This window comes from Haliotis rufescens, unplaced genomic scaffold (assembly GCF_023055435.1).
Source record: "Haliotis rufescens isolate VD_foot unplaced genomic scaffold, xgHalRufe1.0.p SCAF_6, whole genome shotgun sequence".
NCBI lineage: Eukaryota > Metazoa > Mollusca > Gastropoda > Lepetellida > Haliotidae > Haliotis > Haliotis rufescens.
This window is the reverse complement of record NW_025964334.1, coordinates 59193323-59216365: the sequence shown is the minus strand read 5'-3', so window position 1 is coordinate 59216365 and position 23043 is coordinate 59193323. Positions and strand designations below refer to the sequence as shown.

The 23043-nt window shown below is 41.3% G+C and overlaps 2 protein-coding genes across 13 annotated transcripts in view; one reads left to right on the top strand and one right to left on the bottom strand.

Annotated features, from left to right (window-relative positions):
* Nucleotides 1-6440, top strand: part of LOC124143196 (SCO-spondin-like) — a 66921-nt gene extending 60481 nt beyond the window's left edge. For all 12 annotated transcript variants that reach the window (XM_048386173.1, XM_048386172.1, XM_048386165.1 and 9 more), the window contains 4 exons: nt 319-665; nt 2738-2843; nt 3571-3656; nt 5566-6440. In XM_048386173.1, the coding sequence (XP_048242130.1) occupies nt 319-665; nt 2738-2843; nt 3571-3656; nt 5566-5604 (578 nt within the window). In that variant the 3' untranslated portion in view covers nt 5605-6440. The remainder of the gene's footprint in view (nt 1-318; nt 666-2737; nt 2844-3570; nt 3657-5565) is intronic.
* Nucleotides 6441-9606: 3166 nt separating this feature from the next.
* The window catches only part of LOC124143193 (SCO-spondin-like), an 89354-nt gene continuing 75917 nt past the window's right edge, over nt 9607-23043 (bottom strand). The window contains exons 17-23 of the mRNA XM_048385779.1: nt 22770-23036; nt 21967-22152; nt 20920-21108; nt 18563-18760; nt 17388-17514; nt 16044-16069; nt 9607-11421 (exon numbers count right to left, since the gene is read on the bottom strand). Coding sequence (XP_048241736.1) covers nt 11390-11421; nt 16044-16069; nt 17388-17514; nt 18563-18760; nt 20920-21108; nt 21967-22152; nt 22770-23036 — 1025 coding nt within the window. The 3' untranslated portion in view covers nt 9607-11389. The remainder of the gene's footprint in view (nt 11422-16043; nt 16070-17387; nt 17515-18562; nt 18761-20919; nt 21109-21966; nt 22153-22769; nt 23037-23043) is intronic.

The following is a 23043-nucleotide window of genomic DNA, read 5'->3' as shown; positions in this document are numbered from 1 at the left end:
TACACCTTCTGTTACCGCTCTCTACTTATGGTGTTATCTGTCGGTACCCCTTCTGTTCGGGTCTCTGTAAATGCTGTAAATGTCTGTTATCTGTCGTTACCCCTTCTGTTCGGGTCTCTGTAAATGCTGTAAATGTCTGTTATCTGTCGGTACCCCTTCTGTTCGGGTCTCTGTAAATGCTGTAAATGTCTGTCATCTGTCGGTACCCCTTCTGTTCGGGTCTCTGTAAATGCTGTAAGTGTCTGTTATCTTTCCGGACCCCTTCTGTTCGTGTGTCTGCACATCCTGTAAATGTCTGTCATCTGTCCCTATGTGCAGCTTGCAACCCAGAGTTTTCGCTGACCTTCAACAACCAGAACGCCATTGCTGCTGCTAAAGGAGACTGGCTGACGCTTGACACAGTGAATATCACAAATGGTGTTGCGGCATTTACCGGGCTAGGCAAACTGGTGGCCGACGTGAAGCTGCCGGACGCCGGTGTTGGATGTCCAGTTGTGCTCCGGTTCAGGTACAGAGAAAACGGAAGTGGAGGGAGACAGGTGCTTGCTAGCAGCAGCGACTGTCGACACGGCAACACCATGATCATCGCCATCCACAACAACACCCTGGTCTTCGAGCTGACGTCGTGGTACGGCACACTGCTCAGTATGCCTATTTCTACGATGGTACGTACTACTGACAACAGAAGAGTATCATTTGGTTTGGGATTTAACAGTACAATTTAAACACGGTGGTCATACTAACATCAAACTGTGACGATGTTTGCAACACCTCATTATGACATCCCGCCATGACATTATCTTACTTTACAACTGTACCACGGCATAATGACATCCCATGGTGCCATAATCTTACTATACAACTATACCACGGCATAATGACATCCCGTGGTGACATTGTCTTACTATACAACTGTACAACGGCATAATGACATCCCATGGTGCCATATCCTTACTATACAACTGTACAACGGCATAATGACATCCCGTGGTGACATTGTCTTACTATACCACTGTACAACGGCATAATGACATCCCGTGGTGAAGTTGTCTTACTATACAACTATACCACGGCATAATGACATCCCATGGTGCCATAATCTTACTATACAACTGTACCACGGCATAATGACATCCCATGGTGCCATAATCTTACTATACCACTGTACAACGGCATAATGACATCCCATGGTGCCATAATCTTACTATACAACTGTACAACGGCATAATGACATCCCATGGTGCCATAATCTTACTATACAACTGTACCACGGCATAATGACATCCCATGGTGACATTATCTTACTATACCACTGTACCACGGCATAATGGCATCCCGTGGTGAAGTTGTCTTACTATACAACTATACCACGGCATAATGACATCCCATGGTGCCATAATCTTACTATACAACTGTACCACGGCATAATGACATCCCATGGTGCCATAATCTTACTATACCACTGTACAACGGCATAATGACATCCCATGGTGCCATAATCTTACTATACAACTGTACAACGGCATAATGACATCCCATGGTGCCATAATCTTACTATACAACTGTACCACGGCATAATGACATCCCGTGGTGACATTGTCTTACTATACCACTGTACAACGGCATAATGACATCCCGTGGTGACATTGTCTTACTATACCACTGTACAACGGCATAATGACATCCCATGGTGCCATAATCTTACTATACAACTGTACAACGGCATAATGACATCCCATGGTGCCATAATCTTACTATACAACTGTACCACGGCATAATGACATCCCATGGTGACATTGTCTTACTATACCACTGTACCACGGCATAATGACATCCCGTGGTGAAGTTGTCTTACTATACAACTATACCACGGCATAATGACATCCCATGGTGCCATAATCTTACTATACAACTGTACCACGGCATAATGACATCCCATGGTGCCATAATCTTACTATACAACTGTACCACGGCATAATGACATCCCGTGGTGACATTGTCTTACTATACCACTGTACCACGGCATAATGACATCCCGTGGTGACATTGTCTTACTATACCACTGTACCACGGCATAATGACATCCCGTGGTGACATTGTCTTACTATACAACTGTAAAACGTCATAATGACATCCTGCCTCGACAGTGTCTAACTATACAACTGTAACACGTTAGTCATAATGACATCCAATCTCGACAGTATTTGACTATACAACTGTAACACGTTAGTCATAATGAAATCCCATCTCGGCAGTGTTTGACTATACAACTGTAACACGTTAGTCATAATGAAATCCCACCTCGACAGTGTTTGACTATACAACTGTAACACGTAAGCCATGATGACATCGCGCCTTGACAGTGTCTTACCATACAACTGTAACACGTTAGTCATAATGAAATCCCACCTCGACAGTGTTTGACTATACAACTGTAACACGTTAGTCATCATGACATCCCACCTCGGCAGTGTTTGACTATACAACTGTAACATGTAAGTCATAATGACATCCCACCTCGGCAGTGTTTCGTTTGTTATTGCCTTGAAGCTAACACTCACTGGTTTGACTACAAAGGCTCGCTCACGTTCATATCTCTATCATGACTTGAATATTGCTCCTTGTGTCGCTTTTCATAGATAAGGTTCCTCCAGAATCATATGGTTCGTTAATTGCTGTAGAGTTTGGCTGAATTATACGATTCTGGTGATATTGACGTGTGTTGCTAAAACTTCAGGGTCTAGCTCCGTCGCAGTGGAAGGACGTCACCTTCATGTATAACGGCAAGGTCTTGACAGGGGTCATCCAGCAGGACAACTACAAGGTCATGGGCCAGCTGTTTGGTAAGTGGAACAGATGCAACTGTTTGTAAGTGGATCCGATGCAGCTGGTTGTAAGTGGATCAGATGCAGCTGGTAGTAAGTGGATCAGATACAGCTGTTTGGTAAGTGGATCATATGCAGCTGTTTGTAAGTGGATCATATGCAGCTGTTTGTAAGTGGATCATATGCAGCTGTTTGTAAGTGGATCATATACAGTTGCTTGTAAATGGAACAGATGCAGCTGGTTGTAAGTGGATCAGATACAGCTGTTTGTAAGTGGGTCGGACGTTGTCTTGATGCAGCTGTTTTAGCACGGACATAAGATTACATCTGCACTTTTTATATCAGCAAAAGCACCACCACATGTGGTTCCATGTATGTCAGGAGAATCAGTCATACCGACCTATGCATAGAATCAACACCTAGATTATGTTGTTTGATGAATAATGTATGCTTTAATTAGATTCTACATACCTAAACAAGGGGAGTTAATATGTTTTAGTTGTTTTTATGACAACCCTACAAAGTCGTTAAATCAGACGGTGCTGTTAAAACAGCATGCACATTTCCCGTTGAACACAATATTGTCACGGATCATGACCTTTGTATATACGTCAGTCTTCGATGTTGGGACACGATGTACAACAGTTGCCATTATAAAGGGAAAGTCCTTGTAACCGATCTTCTGGATTCCAAGGGTTTCACTGTCGTTGTTTTATTAAAACATAATCCTCATTGTTTTCTGCAGCGCCCAAGGTGGACTTAGTGGCGTGTGGCTTGACCTTCGGATCTGATGGGTCAGTGCTTACAGCGTTCGATGGTCAGCTGGATGAGGTAGGTAGCCACAGGGACGACATCGCTACGTCAGCTGTACATCTGCATGCACCTTAGCTTCAGCTGAGAAAATTACGCCTTGGCCCACTTGCGCAAAGCGATCGTATCGCTACAACTATTCTAGGTATTTCTAGTGAAGCAAGTTGATTTGTTATAGTGTTAATATCGATCTGTACAAGTGGGCCATGGTCAATAATGTTCAGAAGTGCTCTACTGTCAAGTCATTTTCAACTTATGATGGAGACCATATTCACTCTTGAAATTATAATAAGTTATATATCAAATTAACTGTTACGTCAGCCTACAAAATGCCTAAAGGGTCGGTTGGGTAGCATAGTGGTTAAAGCGTTGACTCGGGTTCGATTCCCCACATGGGTACAATGTGTGAAGCCCATTTCCGGTGTCCCCCGCCGTGATATTGCTGGAATATTGCTAAAAACGACGTAAAACCATGCTCACTCACTCACTCACCCATAATGCCGAAGGGATTAATACGCAATAGCCATTGCCTAACCCTGGGGAGGGACTTACCCATTTGACTTACATCTGAAATATGCATACTTTTGTTCAGCGAAGATACTACATGAGTCGTTAACAAATGGGACTTCTGTAAATGAGTTTGATGATAATTTCACCCCTATGTCAATTCAGCCGAGTTGAAGCAGCATGGGTCGCGAAGAATATGTTTTGGGGTTCCCGGTACAATGAATGAGATAATCATGTGTCTGTACAATGACATGAGATAATCATGTGTATGTACAATGACATGAGATAATCATGTGTCTGTACAATGACATGAGATAATCATGTGTCTGTACAATGACATGAGATAATCATGTGTCTGTACAATGAATGAGATAATCATGTGTCTGTACAATGAATGAGATAACCATGTGTCTGTTAAGCTTCTAGCGCCTCATAAGTATACTCCCCAGGGAGATCAGAATTAAATTAGAGTGCAAACTGATCCATTGAACGGGTAAATGATGCAGATAATAACTTATCTAAAATATTCGTCAACAATACATTGATCATTTGTAAATTTAATGGAATCGCATCACAGAGGTTAAGGTAACCGATAACATTAACAGCGATCTACCTACATCAAACTCCCACTAGAATGAAAATATCAGGTACTGGCAGAACAGGCCCTGCCTACCCTTTACGCGAACACCTGGTGTCATCACTGATTTTCACATCTTCCCGAGGCAAGGGAGTTAACTGACTATAAGAGTCCAGTTTCCACCCTTGCCAAACTAGGCTGGAATTTCCAGGCTCGATCGTAGCGCCACCAGTGGCTATTACGAGTTATGTCCCTTCTATGTTCCTCCTATCAACCAATCAGATTCCATCTCTCATATCACAAACGGGCGGCGCCCAGTCAAGACGATCTGCTCGATTAACAAGATCTATCCTACAAGGGGTCTTACCCCGCGAAGTGCATCAAATCGAGTGAGCACCTTGATTAAAAGCATGAAAGAATTTACAAAATATCTGTCGACGCCAAGTTGGCGCTACACATGCTTCGCAAATCCTGCAGTCGACCGAAATCTGCACGTTGAAATTCCTGTTGTTAACGAACCGCATGTCTCGTTCGTTACGCGATTTTGATTGGACTAAGCACAGACTCGTTAGCCCAGCCAAATTGTAACTCCATAATTCCAGCCTAGTTCGGCAAGGGTGGAAACTGGACTTTATAGTCAGTTAACTCCCTTACCTCGGGAAGATGTGATTTTCAGTGACTGATGCCATGTTTAGTTTACCTTTTACGCTCTGTGCAATGTGTTTCCGTGGATGTTCGGGACCAATTAATCCATGACGTTGGCGTTTAGAACTAAATAGCTTCATGAGATAATAAATCGAGTCATTGAGTTAATAAATCATGTTGAACATTGACTCTCTTTTTCAGATCAACTTGTACAAGTGTGACCCTGGCAACCTGTATTGAAGGAACCACTGAGCTTGTCCTGTTCACACAAGCTTAGAACACGTGTACAGTTCACACGTGCTTTCAACAAGGAAAACTATAGTCAGTGATTACAGCCGGGAGTCAATATTCTAGTGAACTCTCTACTAGTGCCATATTGTAAACTGCATCGATATGCTAAGTGTGATGTTTCATTGTTTTGTTTTTAACATTTTCGTGTTTAGTCCTGCCAACGTATTATATTTTAGATAACTGCATCTTTATCCTAGCGTGTACATGAAATATATATTGCCGGTGTATCACTGAAATTATCGCACCTATAAGATTTAACCATCTGGTACAAGTGATGATATTGTATTTGAGTCTTGGCTAGACCCTTGCCACAATTAGTTAGCTAACTTCCTGACAAGTACATTATTTCCATGCCAATAAGATTACATCTCGCATTTGAAAGTCAACCTCACCCGAACCAGATGCAGTTCACAAAAGGAACCAATGTTTTTGTTGATATGCAAAATATATACGGTATGTTTTACAGTACGTTAATGCATTTCTGTTAAATTATTACCAGTTTGTTATATGAATATTGATATATTTTTACATTTCACCGACAACTCCCAACGTCACAGCTGTATTGAGTATAAAGACCCCAAACCACTCATGATCTCACTGTCTTCACCAATTGAAAGAAACACTGTGTCTTACTTGAGATTTTGTTCATTTTACCATTTTGGGAAAAGAAATGTAAAATTAATCTGTTATTACCATGTATATTTATACTTTTTATTTAATATTGATATTGTACTACTTTCAATGTTTGGACATTACTAATGCATAATAAATACTTCCGCACAGTTTCCTGGGTCGTGTTTACATTTGTTGAAAAAATGTTGCAAATAGTATAACGCTGAGGGTAGATCAGGGCATGCTTGGCCTTCCCTGTAACACCTAGTGTCAGTACTGACTTTCAATGATCTGTTCATATAAATGTTACAACTATGATATCGTTTTCGCCCAGAACTGGGTCGATGTTTCTGCTGGCGGGCTGAAGTCCCGAGTTTCGTCTTAAGCTCAGAGGCACGGGTGGCCCAGTCGTCTAAGGCGCCGCGATTCGCTGTGCAGAGTTGCGTCCCTTGGGCACGCCAGAAACCTATGATTGTGGGTTCAAATCCCGGTTCTCCCCGATTATGTTTCTAGCTTTATCAGCACCATACCCGTCCTCATGGGTTTCACCGAAGTGGTACACGTCTGAGACCTGCATCACTTCGGGCTTTCATCCCATATTAAGCTGACACGCCGCGATATGACTGGAATTCTGTTAAAAGCGGCGTTAAACCCAACTCACTCACTATTAATTATGTTGAGTAAACTACAAAAGAAATGTTAGGGCCGAGACATTAAACCTGCCCCCGACATACCCACTGTGTTGAAAACCCCCAACATGTTTCTTAAATGTTTTTGTTGACTTACGAGCAGCAGAATTTCTGCACTTGAACACGGCAAGTGTAATTAAAAAATCAAGATTTTGTTTTTCGTTTCGACAAACTCAGTAAACGCCGTATCGTGTCAGTTCATTTTCTGATCCATCACTGGATTGTTGGGTCAAGATTCGATTGTGTTCACCGTTGTTTGTGTCAGTGGGTGATGCTACAGTTAGGGCAGCACATGCTTGCCGTGGTCGAGAACATCTGGTGTTATCACTGATTTCCCATCTTCCCGAGGCAAGGGCGTTAACTGACTACAAAAGTCCAGTTTCCACCCTTGCCGAACTAGGCTGGGATTTCCAGTCTCGATCGTGGCTCCACCACTGGCTATTACGAGTTATGTTCTGTCCCTCCAACTGACCAATCAGATTCCACATCTCGTATCTGGGGCATTTGCTTCAAGCATAATGGTCGATAATCGATCAACATGGTAATACCTCACGATGCGCATGAAATCACTTGAGCACCTTGAGTAAAAAGATGAAAAGATTTGCAAAATATATGTCGACGCCCAGTTGACGGACCACTTGCTTTGCAAATCCTGTTGTCGACCGAAACCTGCACGTTGGAATCCATGTTGTTTGCGAGCCAGTTATCTATTCCGATACTCGATTTGATTGGACTATGCATAGACACGTTAGTCATGCCAAAATGTAACTCCGGAATGGAAGGGTGGAATCTGGACTGTCATAGTAAGTTAACGCCCTTGCCGCGATAACGTGTGATTTTCAGTCATCCGTTCATTTTATGTTCACTATGTTCTATTTTGCTTTTACGCCCAATGCAAGCTGATATCCATTGTCCACTGATATCTCTCACTACATCACTTTTCCAAGCTTGCCACAACGATATTGTGTACTTCTTGGAAACATTTGAGTGAAATTTTACGAAGCTTTAGACGATAATCCGCAATGCCTCGGTAAACTTGGTGTAAGGATACCATTCAAGGTCCTCCTATGAAGAAACGAACCTCCGTAACGAGCGATGCTTTAACCACAAGACTACATCGCTGTTCAGCCGTTTGACAGAGTTATCATCAGGTGAATGTAGAGGGTACAATGGGTGCAGTTTACATGTTACGGGAGTAACAGGTGTGATGGCCACAGTGTTTGTAGCGGTTGTAACGGGTGTGACGACAACAGTGTATGTAACGGGTGTGACGACAGCAGTGTATGTAACGGGAAGTGATGACCAGTGTTTGTAAGGGGTGTACGATTCTAACTATAAGGTAAAGCTGTATGGTTGGACACGTTTTTCGCAAACACCTGATGTCATCATTGATTTTCGGTTCTTATAATATTCACCGTTTTTTTTCCTTTTACACATAATGTAATATGTTTCGGTGAATAATCGAGATTAGTTATTCTCTATTGATGGTGTTTCATTTATATTTTTTATTTGAAGTTTACACGATATACAGCTTTTCCATTGGACTCATTTTGACGTTCATCCGTTTTTCACGAGACCGTGTTCTTGAAATGACGTAAACACTGACGGACTAGGGGGGGTACCCCAAGCACGAATACATACGAAAGCGTTCTTTCTGAACATTTAGACACCTTGATCTTTAACTCAGCATTTCAGTATACACCACACCAGAGAGTTTGACTGCATGGCTGTTCACGAATATCCTCGCTACGACCCATCCCAATGAACAAAACGAAGAAATGCACGTTCAAACTATTATAGTATCGACTCGATCCGCGATACAGTTGGTTGTTGTATGGCTGTCAGTGTAAACATGAAGTCACACGTACTAAACATAACTGTGTATAGATGAAGGTCTACGCCCTTTGGGGTAAAAATAGTGATATAAAGCTCCGACGTTCATACAGTTTGGCCCTCAGTATATGAAGGTTCATACTCCAATGAACTCACACAAAGTGAAAGTCAATTCTTATTTGACCCACATATACCCAAGTTACATAATTCGATGTATATTTCACTATTTGCAAATTTTACGTCGGAATTTTAAAAATTTATATAATTAGAATAATACAGTGTATTTACCAAAGTAGCCAACGTAGTGGATTAATTACATACTCTTTCCTGCATGTTATGCCCTTGAAATAATTGCATGAGTATGCGGTCACTATACTGACACTAAAGTTTAGCCCTATAAAGTATAACATAATGACAATAAAAGACAGGTATTTGTAAGCATGCCGGTTCATAAGTAGGCCTGTTTATTGCACACGCAGGCTGAAGGCACCCACGGGCTGTTTGTTTGTTTGTTGTTTGAGGCCACAGTCATCAATCGGGACCAGACAATCAAGTAATTGACATTATGAGCAACGTTCTACGCAATTGGGATACGATGACATGCATCAACCAAGTCAGCGAGCCTGACAACCCGATCACATTTGTCGCCTCTTACAACAAGCAAGGGTTGCTTAAGGCCAATTCTAACAGCGTTAAATTAACGCAGTCAAAGAAACTTCAAGATCAGATTCACTTTGGGTACACTGAAACATTTAGCAGTTAGTCTTCTACTGTAGATCGGTTATCCATTAGTTGCGTTTTAAAATTATAACACCAATTGAATTAAAGATTTTATAAATATGGTAGCATAAATATAATTTACATATGTATTAACAAGCAACACCATCCATCAATCGCATTCACACTCTACGTAAAAATGAAAATATTTAAAAAGGACATAAATGAAAATATTCTGTATGCAGTTCTACAATGACAACAAATTCTATATATAGCAAGTATATAAAAATCCACATACGACATTGATCCAATATTTTTCCGACAGACAGACATTATTCATGTCTAACATTAACATGGGGAATAAGGTGTGTAACACGTCTCGGAAGGCAGCAAATATATAGCGTCCTGTCCAGGATAGACAGAAGGAAAAACAGAAGGGTATTGTTGGTCATAGTTACATCCTGTAATACGTGTTTCAATTGGTCAGAGGCACATCTGGTTTCACGTGTTTCCATTGGTCAGATGAACATTCTGTGTCACGTGCTTCCATTGGCCACAGGAACATCCTGTATAACGTGTTTCCATTGGTCAGAAGAACATAGTATTACGTGTTTCCATTGGTCACAGGAACATCCTGTATAACGTTTAGTTTCCATAAGTCAGAGACACTTTCTGTATCACGTGTTCCGTTGGTTAGAGGCAGATCCTTTAGGGCGTGTTCCATTGGTTAGAGGCAGATCCTGTATCACGTGTTCCGTTGGTCAGAGACACTTTCTGTATCACGTGTTCCGTTGGTTAGAGGCAGATCCTGTATCACGTGTTCCGTTGGTCAGAGACACTTTCTGTATCACGTGTTCCGTTGGTTAGAGGCAGATCCTGTATCACGTGTTCCATTGGTTAGAGGCAGATCCTGTATCACGTGTTTCGTTGGTTAGAGGCAGATCCTGTATCACGTGTTCCGTTGGTTGGAGGCATAACCTGTATTAGAGCCACATTCTATTCCACCCTGTATTAGAGACACGTTCCTTTCCAGTAGTCAAATGCATATCCTGAATCACGTGTATTACGTGTTTCTATTTTGTCACAGACACACGTACTTTTACGAATTTCAGTGGACCATTCACATAATTTTCACAACTATTTTGTCCTTTGTGCCAAATGCAATTTGTTTCGGCGGATGATCAAGATTATCTTGCTTTGATATATTTAACGTGCGGCCTGTGACTGTACAATCTAAATAATGGCTGCGTTGTCTGTGTCCAACTTGTGACCAACACAAACAATCACACATATGACCAGGTTGTAACTAATGTGACCAACTAGTGACCCATTTGACATGTGACAAGAGTGACATGTGACACCCGCAGGGTTTTACAGGACAATAGCAAAATGATAATGAACACAAACAATATGTACCGAAATATTGATGTATTAATCTTAAAAATGCATGTAGCTGTAACCTGTCGTTACATTCAACTGATATTTCTCATAAATAATATCGTAGCACACACTGTCCTTATCCCACTGTCTTTACTCATTTACCAACTTTGGTGGGAAAGTAAATAGGTCAGGCAGCGTCCGACCTCACGTGATGTACATACACCCTTTGCCAGCTTGCATCTGCTTCTCCTTGTAAAGTGTGTCAGTGAGACTCCTATGATATGTGATAAGCAATGACCAGCAGGTAACATATTCAGAACATATTCACTGAAGAAGCAAATGATTTTAATTCGTTGTCTATAGTCCTCGTCAAGGAACCCTATATGTGCTGCATACGATGTCACCTCATGATCTCACTGCGCCATTGAAACTGGGGTCCATATATTTCCCTCTGGGAACATAGTCTGGCTGGCTTCGGGAAATACTCTCAAGTTCAAAAGAATTCATCTTATCTGCCTCGTGATGGGTTTTGGCACTGAAACGAGAGTTACGAAGTTCAAACCAAAGGTTACAATGTGAGAAAACATGTTGCCATAATGTGATATAGCAATTGTAACAATGTGAGTAAACATGTTGCCACAGTGGGAGATATACACAATGGGAGATAACACATTGCCATAATGTGAGATGCCAATTGCCACAGTTTGAGATAACACGTTGCAACAATGGGAGATAACACGTTGCCACAATGGGAGATAACACGTTGCAATAATGGGAGATAACACGTTGCCACAATGGGAGCTAACACGTTGCCACAATGGGAGCTAACACGCTGCCACAATGGGATATAACACGTTGCCACAATGGGATATAACACGTCGCCACAATGGGAGATAACACGTTGCCACAATGGGAGATAACACGCTGCCACAATAGGATATAACACGTTGCAACAATGGGAGATAACACGCTGCCACAATTGGAGATAACACGCTGCCACAATGGGAGATAACACGTTGCCTCAATTGGAGATAACACGTTGCCACAATGGGAGATAACACGCTGCCAGAATGGGATATAACACGTTGCCACAATGGGAGATAAAACGTTGCAACAATGGGAGATAACACGCTGCCACAATGGGAGATAACACGTTGCAACAATGGAAGATAACACGTTGCCACAATGGGAGCTAACACGTTGCCACAATGGGATATAACACGTTGCCACAATGGGAGATAACACGTTGCCACAATGGGAGATAACACGCTGCCACAATAGGATATAACACGTTGCAACAATGGGAGATAACACGCTGCCACAATTGGAGATAACACGCTGCCACAATGGGAGATAACACGTTGCCTCAATTGGAGATAACACGTTGCCACAATGGGAGATAACACGCTGCCAGAATGGGATATAACACGTTGCCACAATGGGAGATAAAACGTTGCAACAATGGGAGATAACACGCTGCCACAATGGGAGATAACACGTTGCAACAATGGAAGATAACACGTTGCCACAATGGGATATAACACGCTGCCACAATGGGAGATAACACGTTGCAACAATGGGAGATAACACGTTGCCACAATGGGAGATAACACGTTGCCACAATAGGAGATACCACGTTGCAACAATGGGAGATAACACGCTGCAACAATAGGAGATAACACGTTGCAACAATGGAAGATAACACGTTGCCACAATGGGATATAACACGCTGCCACAATGGGAGATAACACGCTGCCACAATGGGAGATAACACGCTGCCACAATGGGAGATAACACGCTGCCACAATGGGATATAACACGTTGCAACAATGGGATATAACACGTTGCAACAATGGGATATAACACGCTGCCACAATGGGATATAACACGTTGCTTCAATGGGAGATAACACGTTGCCACAATGGGAGATAACACGTTGCAACAATAGGGTATACCATTTGGCACAATGGGAGCAAAAGACGTTGCCACAATGGGAGATAATACATAGAGATACAGCTGTTTAAGAAAGACACACATGATCACGTTCTGTATTCCTGCAAAAACACAGGTGTAGAAGTAGATTTGTAAACTCTAGATCTGGAACGATATGTGTCGGACATACAACAAAACACAAACGCGTGATATACATGTACATGTGAAGACACATGCAGGATTAGACGTTAACATGTTGAATGTGTCTTGATATCAGCTTCGTGCTGTTATCAGCCACATACATTTTATCAAGGCATTTTAAAAGACAAAACACATATATATTAAAATGTTATTTTAGTAATAGAATCTGAACTTTACTGAGAAAGTGTTATCCCAAATATAACATTTGGTACATTTGACCACTTTCTAAATGACATGGTGTGAACACATATATATTCATTTTGCAAATGACATTATATTTGCATGTCACCTTTGAAAGTGAGGATACCAAAGGAAACAAAGACTTCCAATCGTGTTCATGTGACAACACACATGGCAAAAATAAAATCGGTTTTGAACATTTTGCCCCTGAAGACCAACAATCAAATACAATTATCACTGAAACACCAATACACCCCTTATCACTAGCCAACACTAATATAGTAATATACCCTAATCACTAGCCAACATTAATATAGTAATATACCCTAATCACTAGCCAACACTAATATAGTGATATACCCTAATCACTAGCAAACATCTATACACCTCTAATTCAACACCCCTAATCCAACACCTTGCCAAAACCAATATAATCCTGATAACTAGAAACACCCATATAAACTAAAACTGTGCAACACCAATAACCCCTAATCACTGGTCAGCACCAACATACAGCTCATTACTGACCAACACCAGTATGCCTCTTATCACTGACAAATACACACATATCCCTCATCGCGTCCCAACACCAGTATACCCCTAATCACTGGCCAACACCTATAAACCCTCATCATTGACCAACACCAATACACCCCTAATCCCAGGTCAACAGCAATACACAACTAATTATTGCCCAACATCATTATGCCCCTTATATCACTGACAAATACACCTATACCCCTCATCGCTGTCCAACACCTGTATACCCCTAATCGCGGGCCAACACCAATATACCCCTAAACGCTGACCAACACAAATATACACCTTATCTCTGACCATCACCAAGAACACATTTGCATGCATGAGACGATTGGCTTGTTAGATGGCATAGGTGATATTGGCAGTTAGTATGCGACATTAACTACCCGTCCATGTATGTCATAACTGGGATTGAAACCCCTTGTACACATGTGCGTGTTTCTAATTGGTCGAATGCTATATCATTGTGATGGGCGTGGTTTATGAATCGGTGATATTGTGTTGAAATCAAAAGGAGTGAACTCGTCCACTCTACAACTAGAAAAGAAGATGAATGCTCAAGCAAATATGACTGTTTAAGATGTTTACATATATATTTCGACACATTAGTCTATCTTTTAAACGAAAGCGATAAATGCGGTATACATCTAATTGCTATATTTACCAACACGGATGATTCTGTTACACTTTGTCATAAAGCATAATAATATCATCGGGGGCACGGGTGGCCCAATCGTTTAAGGCGCCGCGATTCGCTATGCAGAGTTGCGTCCCTTGGGCGCGCCATAATCCTATGATTGTGGGTTCGAATCCCGGTTCGCCCCGAATATGTTTCTAGGTTTGTCAGCACCATACCCGTGCTCGTGGGTTTCACCGAAGTAGTGACACGCCGTGATATAACTGGAATAGTGTTAAAAGCGGCGTTAAATCAAACTCACTCACTAATAATATCATCTGTTTGTTATGTTGTGTGAATGGTGTTAACAATGAAAGATAAAGGCTGTTTAACTTAGGAGTAACAGTTGTAACACATAATCTTGAGAGTTGAAGCTTTTGTGACAAATATATTCTTTGTTATTACATTTGAGAACTGAACGCAGCACGAATGTACGTATGCAGCCTCATCAGAATGTATGAACTGGAGTGTATCTCTGGGAGAGGTTGAGCAGTGAATTGTATTATACCAACATACAACAATAATTCTTTACCTAATAATGTGGAAAGGGCACTGTGCGATATCGCAGTTTCTTCAGGAAACTGTGTTGGACCGACGCGATGCAATGCTTCTTTAAATAACGGGGAGGGGACACTATGTCAGGCTGTCAGCGTCAACTATTAACGGTTACCACTATTGATAATTAGATTAGTAATACCATTACGACAATATACATTGCATCGTGTAACAGTTTCGTGTAGTAGTAATGTAACAGCTGTTCTCCAGGCGAATTCCGTTATATCAAACAACTAGCCCAAAGAAACTTTTTAACAAGTATAGCATCGCCAGAGCAAACCAAAACTCTGAGATAAATTCCAATTTCATAGGTTCCATGCCCGATAACAAATTTATCAACCTGTTAGGGATTTATAAATAATGTTCCGAAAATGCAATGAACAATTAAGCCTCATGACATAGCTAAGAAATGAATTGTTTAACCTGACGAAAGTGTGCTGTGGGTTCCCGAAATAGGAAAGACATTGTCTGGAAGCACGTGATAACATGGAGCGGGATACACACGGAAACAAGTCACACATTGTCAGCACCTGTTCCCACCTGAGTAGGCGTTATCACGGATAGCCTGACCAATCTAGCAATCCGATCATGTTAACGACGTACAACAAAAATACCATGTTCCCAATTCCTACTTGCGAAAGGGAGGATGCCAATTTATAAGCAATGGGGAACAGTTTGTCACAAGAAAGTCAAGATAAATGTCACCAGAAAGGTCATTACATTCCCCACCCTTTGTCCATTTCGTTTGCTTAATCTCAGCGTTATGTACAGAGTATTTGATAAACGTCATTGTGTATTGACCTAACGGAAGTCGCCTGTAGGTGTTTGGTAGATATATGCGAGCCCTATGTAGCCGAGCTACGAATACCTTCTCTGGTCTAATCATTGAACTAAAACCCGTCTTTGTCCAATTGATATATTTTCAGAAGCTCATGTTTAGCTTTTGTTTTCACTTTTGATGTGGTGGTTCTGAAATCAGATAAAGTTTGTTGTGCAATTAAACGCAAATGCATGTTGATATATCAGGTTACATAAGCCGAGTACATAGTTACTTAATCATGAAACAGACATACAGTGGTCATTTTTCTTGGGTAACGGTCTGAAACAGAAAAGGGAAGGAAACAGAGATATTAGGGTAGATTATTTGTGTGAAGGTGACGAGTGCGGACTGGGGTCGGGGTTTAGTGGTGCTGTGCATGAAGCGCTGGTCTCTATCCGACACTCCACGGAGGGTTGAAAACTTACAAAATGGCGTAAAGAATATTGACACTTAAGCGGTGTAACGTACACTGGTAGAATATCGAACGATAATGGAAAACATGTGTCATAACACTTGCATTGGTTTGATTGACTAATAGGTGAACTTCGTAAGAAAATTCCAAAGTTTCTTTAACGTTATAAAATTATTATATAAGTTTATTCATTGCAACAAAAGTGTATATATGATGCATTTGCATGCTAAACACATCAGTTGTTCTAGGTGTAGATATGTGTAAAAACAGTTTCTCTTAGAATTGCAATATACTGGACGAAACATAACTAAGGATTAGATATATGGATGAACAACGTCCTTATTACAATTAGGAGCGACGTTTCGGTGATCACTTGCTTGACAAAGGTGTTAGAGCCTACACCGAAACGTCGCTTCAAATTGTAATAAAGAAGTTGTTCATCCATATGTCCTATCCTATCCTTAATTAGTACTCCAACTTCTATATGCTTCTCAAAGAATTTGAAAGAAACATAGCCTAAAAAAGAGAATTAATCTGGCCTTTTAAATCCATGTATACAAATTCAATATAGACGAATATATTGTGTGGTTTTAGGTAGTTCAGATGAAGCAGCCAAGTTGTATATTCGCGACAGCAAATCAAATAACTTGTCATTTCAACGTTCAACGTGTTGTTGCATCGATTTTATACAGCACAACAGGCGATTATGCAGTGAAAGAATCTTTACGCAATGTACTCTTATCTTATGGACACATAAGCATTATGTATTTTTTCTGATAATTGGTTAAAATCACTGTTGATACTATATATGGGATACCAAGCTCGTTCTTATTCCATATCAAGTTTATATGTATGTTCCTCCTGAAATATTTGTTTCAAATCCACAGACAAGTAAATATTTTTCCAATCGGGACATACAGTTTATAGGAAATGGAAATGTCGTTCAGATCCAATGAGTTAAATATAACTCCAAGCCTTACACAAGCCTTACACAAACCTCTCTACCCCACTACCCTCGACCCTACCAAATCCAGATAAATCCAACCCACCCCAACCCAACCAGACCCTGATCTGCTCAAGTTTGCATGAGAAAACTCCACATGAATATACATATGAACACAGCTAACACACGCGACAAATATTTGACACAGCTGAAAGAGGTTATCGGGTGAAAGGTCTACTCACTCTTTTCTGCAGTTCCACAAGCAACAGGCGACAATGATGATGATGAGGCAGACGCCGATGGCGATAATAGCGGCGATCAGACCAATGTACAAACCGTCTCTCTCCAGTGTGAAAGAAGAGCTTTTTCCTGAACACAGAATGTGTCAATTGTCAGAACAACAGTATGTATGCCAATTGCCAAAACAACAACATGCAACATGTCAAAACAACATTATATCACTTGTAAAAACAAAAATATACCACTTGTCAAAACAACAATATGTCACTCGTCAAAACGACAATATGCCACTTGTAAAAACAAGAATATATCACTTGTCAAAACAGCAATATGTCACTTGTCAAAACAACAATATGCCACTTTTAAAAACAAGAATATATCACTTGTCAAAACAACAATATGTCACTCGTCAAAACAACAATATGCCACTAGTCAAGACAACAATATGCCACTTTTAAAAACAAGAATTTTCCCTCTTGTCAAAACAACAATATTCCACTTGTTAGAACAAGAATATGTCACTAGCCAAAACAAGAATATGCCATTGTCAAAACAACAATATATCACTTGTGAAAACAACAATATGCCACTTGTAAAAACAAGAATATACCACTTGTCAAAACAACAATATGTCACTCGTCAAAACAACAATATGCCACTTGTAAAAACAAGAATATATCACTTGTCAAAACAGCAATATGTCACCGTCAAAACAACAATATGCCACTTGTAAAAACAAGTATATACCTCTTGTCAAAACAACAATATGTCACTCGTCAAAACAACAATATGCCACTTGTAAAAACAAGAATATATCACTTGTCAAAACAACAATATGTCACGCGTCAAAACAACAATATGCCACTTTTAAAAACAAGAATATATCACTTGTCAAAACAACAATATGTCACGCGTCAAAACAACATGCCAGGCTTTTGTACAGAAAAGTTGGGGTCACAGTTGGCAATATTTATATTATATTCTGTGAACCTTAACAAACAACACCATATTTACCGACAAGTTAGCAGTAGAAATATTTGGGGTGAACCAAAGGACAGGGGTAAGGATAACAAATATGGCAAGGCTGTGAACCCACGACCAAAGGGTCCTTGCTTGGATAAGGGGACTAAATCTGCGAATGACATTAGACCAAGAAATATATAAAACAGCCCCTCACCCGTTGACGGACAATCACCTAGTCCACAGTTCACCACTTTAGATTCATACAGGTGGAGTACACAGGCGCGACCTCGATTCTTCGGTTCCGGATTGGTGCAGTTCCGGTGTCTGTCCGTAGTCCTAGTTGCCCCCTTACCGCAGGTTACCGAGCAGGATCTGTTGACCCAGGACCCCCACTCAGTCTCACCACCATCAACTGAAATTAGTGGTAAGCATCTTTGAAACGAACATTTCCTAGATGAAAACTACATGTATTAGAGCAGGGGCGGTTGGGTAGCCTAGTGGTTAAAATGTTCACTCGTCACGCCGAAGACCCGGGTTCAATTCCCAAATGGAATACATTTTTGAAATAATTAAATCCTTAGTTTCATTTTCCCACAAGTGTGAATATAGAGGAATATATAATTTTGTATTTCCCCCTAAACTGAGGAATACCTAAATGTAAGATGTCACTGTCAGTTTCTTCTTGTGATCCTTTAGGAGATGTATTGATTTGGATAAAGCAAGGTTCTCAATTTTAAATAGCAGTTTAACTGTTAAAACAAAATTATTTTTTTACAATTAACTGCGTGTCTATTTATCTACCTGTATACGCCAATGTACTTGTCTATATGCCTTCAATTACAGGCAACTATACCTATTTACTTGCACTTGCATGTCACTGTACTCGTCTATTTGCGCTACTTCATGTATTCATGTCACTGTACCCGCCTATTAGCGCAACTACACATGTCACTGTACTCGTGTATTTGCACACATATACATGTCACTGTACCCGTCTATTTGCACACATATACATGGCACTGTTCCCGACTATTTGCACACATATACATGTCACTATACCCGTCTATTTGCCCACATATACATGTCAATGTACTCGTGCATTTGCACACATATACATGGCACTGTTCCCGACTATTTGCACACATATACATGTCACTATACCCGTCTATTTGCCCACATATACATGTAACTGTACCCGTCTATTTGCACACATATACATGTCACTGTACCCGTGTTTTTGCACACATATACATGTCACTGTACCAGTCTATTTGCACACATATACATGGCACTGTTCCCGACTATTTGCACACATATACATGTCACTGTACCGGTCTATTTGCACACATATACATGTCGCTGTACCCGTCTATTTGCACACATATACATGTCACTGTACCCGTCTATTTGCACACATATACATATCGATGTACCCGTCTATTTGCACACATATACATGTCACTGTACCAGTCTATTTGCACACATATACATGTCACTGTACCCGTCTATTTGCACACATATACATGGCACTGTTCCCGACTATTTGCACACATATACATATCACTGTACCCGTCTATTTGCACACATATACATTTCACTGTACCTGTCTATTTGCACACATATACATGGCAATGTACACGTCAATGTTCACAAATATACATGTCACTGTACCCGCCTATTTCCGCACATATAAATGTCACTGTATCCGTCTATTTACACACATATACATATCGATGTACCCGTCTATTTGCACAAATATACATATCAATGTACCCGTCTTTTTGCACACATATACATCTCATTGTACCCGTCTATTTGCACACATATACATGTCACTGTACCAGTCTATTTGCACACATATACATGGCACTGTTCCCGACTATTTGCACACATATACATGTCACTGTACCGGTCTATTTGCACACATATACATGTCGCTGTACCCGTCTATTTGCACACATATACATGTCACTGTACCCGTCTATTTGCACACATATACATATCGATGTACCCGTTTATTTGCACACATATACATGTCACTGTACCCGTCTATTTGCACACATATACATTTCACTGTACCCGTCTATTTGCACACATATACATGGCACTGTACCCGTCTATTTGCACACATATACATATCGATGTACCCGTCTATTTGCACACATATACATGTCACTGTACCCGCCTATTTCCGCACATATACATGTCACTGTATCCGTCTATTTACACACATATACATATCGATGTACCCGTCTATTTGCACAAATATACATATCAATGTACCCGTCTTTTTGCACACATATACATCTCATTGTACCCGTCTATTTGCACACATATACATTTCACTGTATCCGTCTATTTACACACATATACATATCAATGTACCCGTCTATTTGCACACATATACATGTTACTGTACCCATCTATTTGCACACATATACATGTCACTGTACCCGCCTATTTGCACACATATACATGTCACTGTACCCGCCTATTTGCACACCTATACATGTCACTGTACCCGCCTATTTGCTTACCTATATCTACTACTGTCAGGTTCTATTCACGTACCTTCACATCCGGGCATTATACATGATATTGTCCGGGTCTCGGAAGACGGCCCTGAACACTGTAGGCCGCCGTTCTGTGGTCGGGGATTAGTGCATGAGCGAGTTCTTGTGTCTGTCTGTGTTCCGCCATCACAAGAACCTGAGCAAGAGCCCCTGACCCAGTCGCTCCAGAGAGTGTAACCCCCATTCACTGAAATACAGAATAATCGGTTACCTCCGTTATAGGCTCAAATGGTCCAACTGTGATGACAATTATATGAATCGATCACTGAAAGTCAATGATGGCACCAGGTGTTCGCGTAAAGAGCAAACATGTTCTGTTCTACCGGTACCAATCGCCGCTTACATGTTTTGGACAAAGTTGCCTGACATCGTATCCACCATACTCCTGCTATACCACGACTGCTTGGAAACAATACAGACTGTATTGTTTCCAAGCAGTCGTCGAAACATTGAGTCTTCGTTGGGCCAGACAATTCAGTAGTGGCGAGTTACACACGCATTAACATTGAAAAGCAGGTGTGTGTGTCTGTGTTTGTGTGTACGTACGTGCGTGAGCGTGTGTATGTGCGTCCGTGCGTGTACGTACGTGCGTGTGCGTGTGTACGTACGTGCCTGTGCGTGTGCGTGTGCGTCTGCGTGTGCGTGTCATTATTTTAACGTTTATATGTCACGATGCACTAGGTTGAGATATTTTAGCCTACTTGTACATGTCACGGTGCACTGTGTTGTGGTAGTGTAGCCTACCTGTACATGTCACGGTGCACTGTGTTGTGATAGTGTAGCATACCTGAAAATGTCACGGTGCACTGTGTTGTGGTAGTTTAGCCTACTTGTACATGTCACGGTGTACTGTGTTGTGGTAGTGTAGCCTACCTGTACATGTCACGGTGCACTGTGTTGTGGTAGTTTAACCTACCTGTACATGTCACGGTGCACTGTGTTGTGGTAGTTTAGCCTACCTGTACATGTCACTGTGCACTGTGTTGTGGTAGTTTAGCCTACCTGTACATGTCACTGTGCACTGTGTTGTGGTAGTGTAGCATACCTGTACATGTCATGGTGCATGGAGTTGTTCTAGTCTCTGACGTTGGCCCTGAACACGGTTGACCTCCGTTCTGAGGCAAAGGACTGGTGCACGTGCGTCTTCTTGTGTCCGTCGTCATCCCGTCTCCGCACGTCACTGAACACTGACCACTGGTCCACATGCCCCATTCACTGAAGCCGCCATCGACTGTAACAGTGTGCATCAAGCACATGTTCTTATCAATGTAACCGATAAGAGCTACTGTTACACAAATAACTATCACTGTAAGAGCAAACATTATACAGACCCATTGATGTTCTGATCGTTTATTAATACCATGGTTCGATATCAGATGTTTGTTTGTTTGTTTGTTTGTTGCTTAACGCCGTACTCAGCAATATTCCAGCTACATGACGGCGGTCTGTAAAAAATCGAGTCTGGACCAGATAATCCAGTGATTGACATCACTAGCATCGATCCACGCAATGGGGATACGATGACATGCATTAACCAAGTCAGCGAGTCTGACCACCCGATCCCTCTTACGACAAGCTTACGACTCGCTTTTTATGGCAAGCATGGGTTGCCGAAGACCTATTCCTTCCTGGATATTCACGTGTTGTAGCCGCTTGTATCAGTGAAGCAAAGTAGCTGTATAATTCACGGAGTGTACGATGACTGAGGAAGCAAGTACAAACTACAATGGTGTCATACATCGCAGGAAGGTACTTCTTGAGTTTAACCTAGGACCAGGACTCGTATCACGGGATCTTAAAAGCGGAGGTTTTATTATAAAAGGAAGGTAGGTTATCAGTAGTCAATACCAGGGGTTGTGGATCGAAGAGTGAGAGCAGCAGTCGTCGTCTCGCCGTTGACGACGAAGGAGTAGTTGCCAACGTCAGACGCCTGTACATTGGAGATTGTCAACCTCTGGGTCCGCCCAATTGATTCGATACGCGTTTTAGATGAATTAGTAAGTGTGTTGCCATTCTTTTGCCAGTAGCCGACAGCGTTGTCTTGGCTCAAGGCTGCTTCAAAGACAACCGCCCCACCAGGGACCGCAGATTGACTCTGCAGCTGGGACTGAATGGCTGAAGT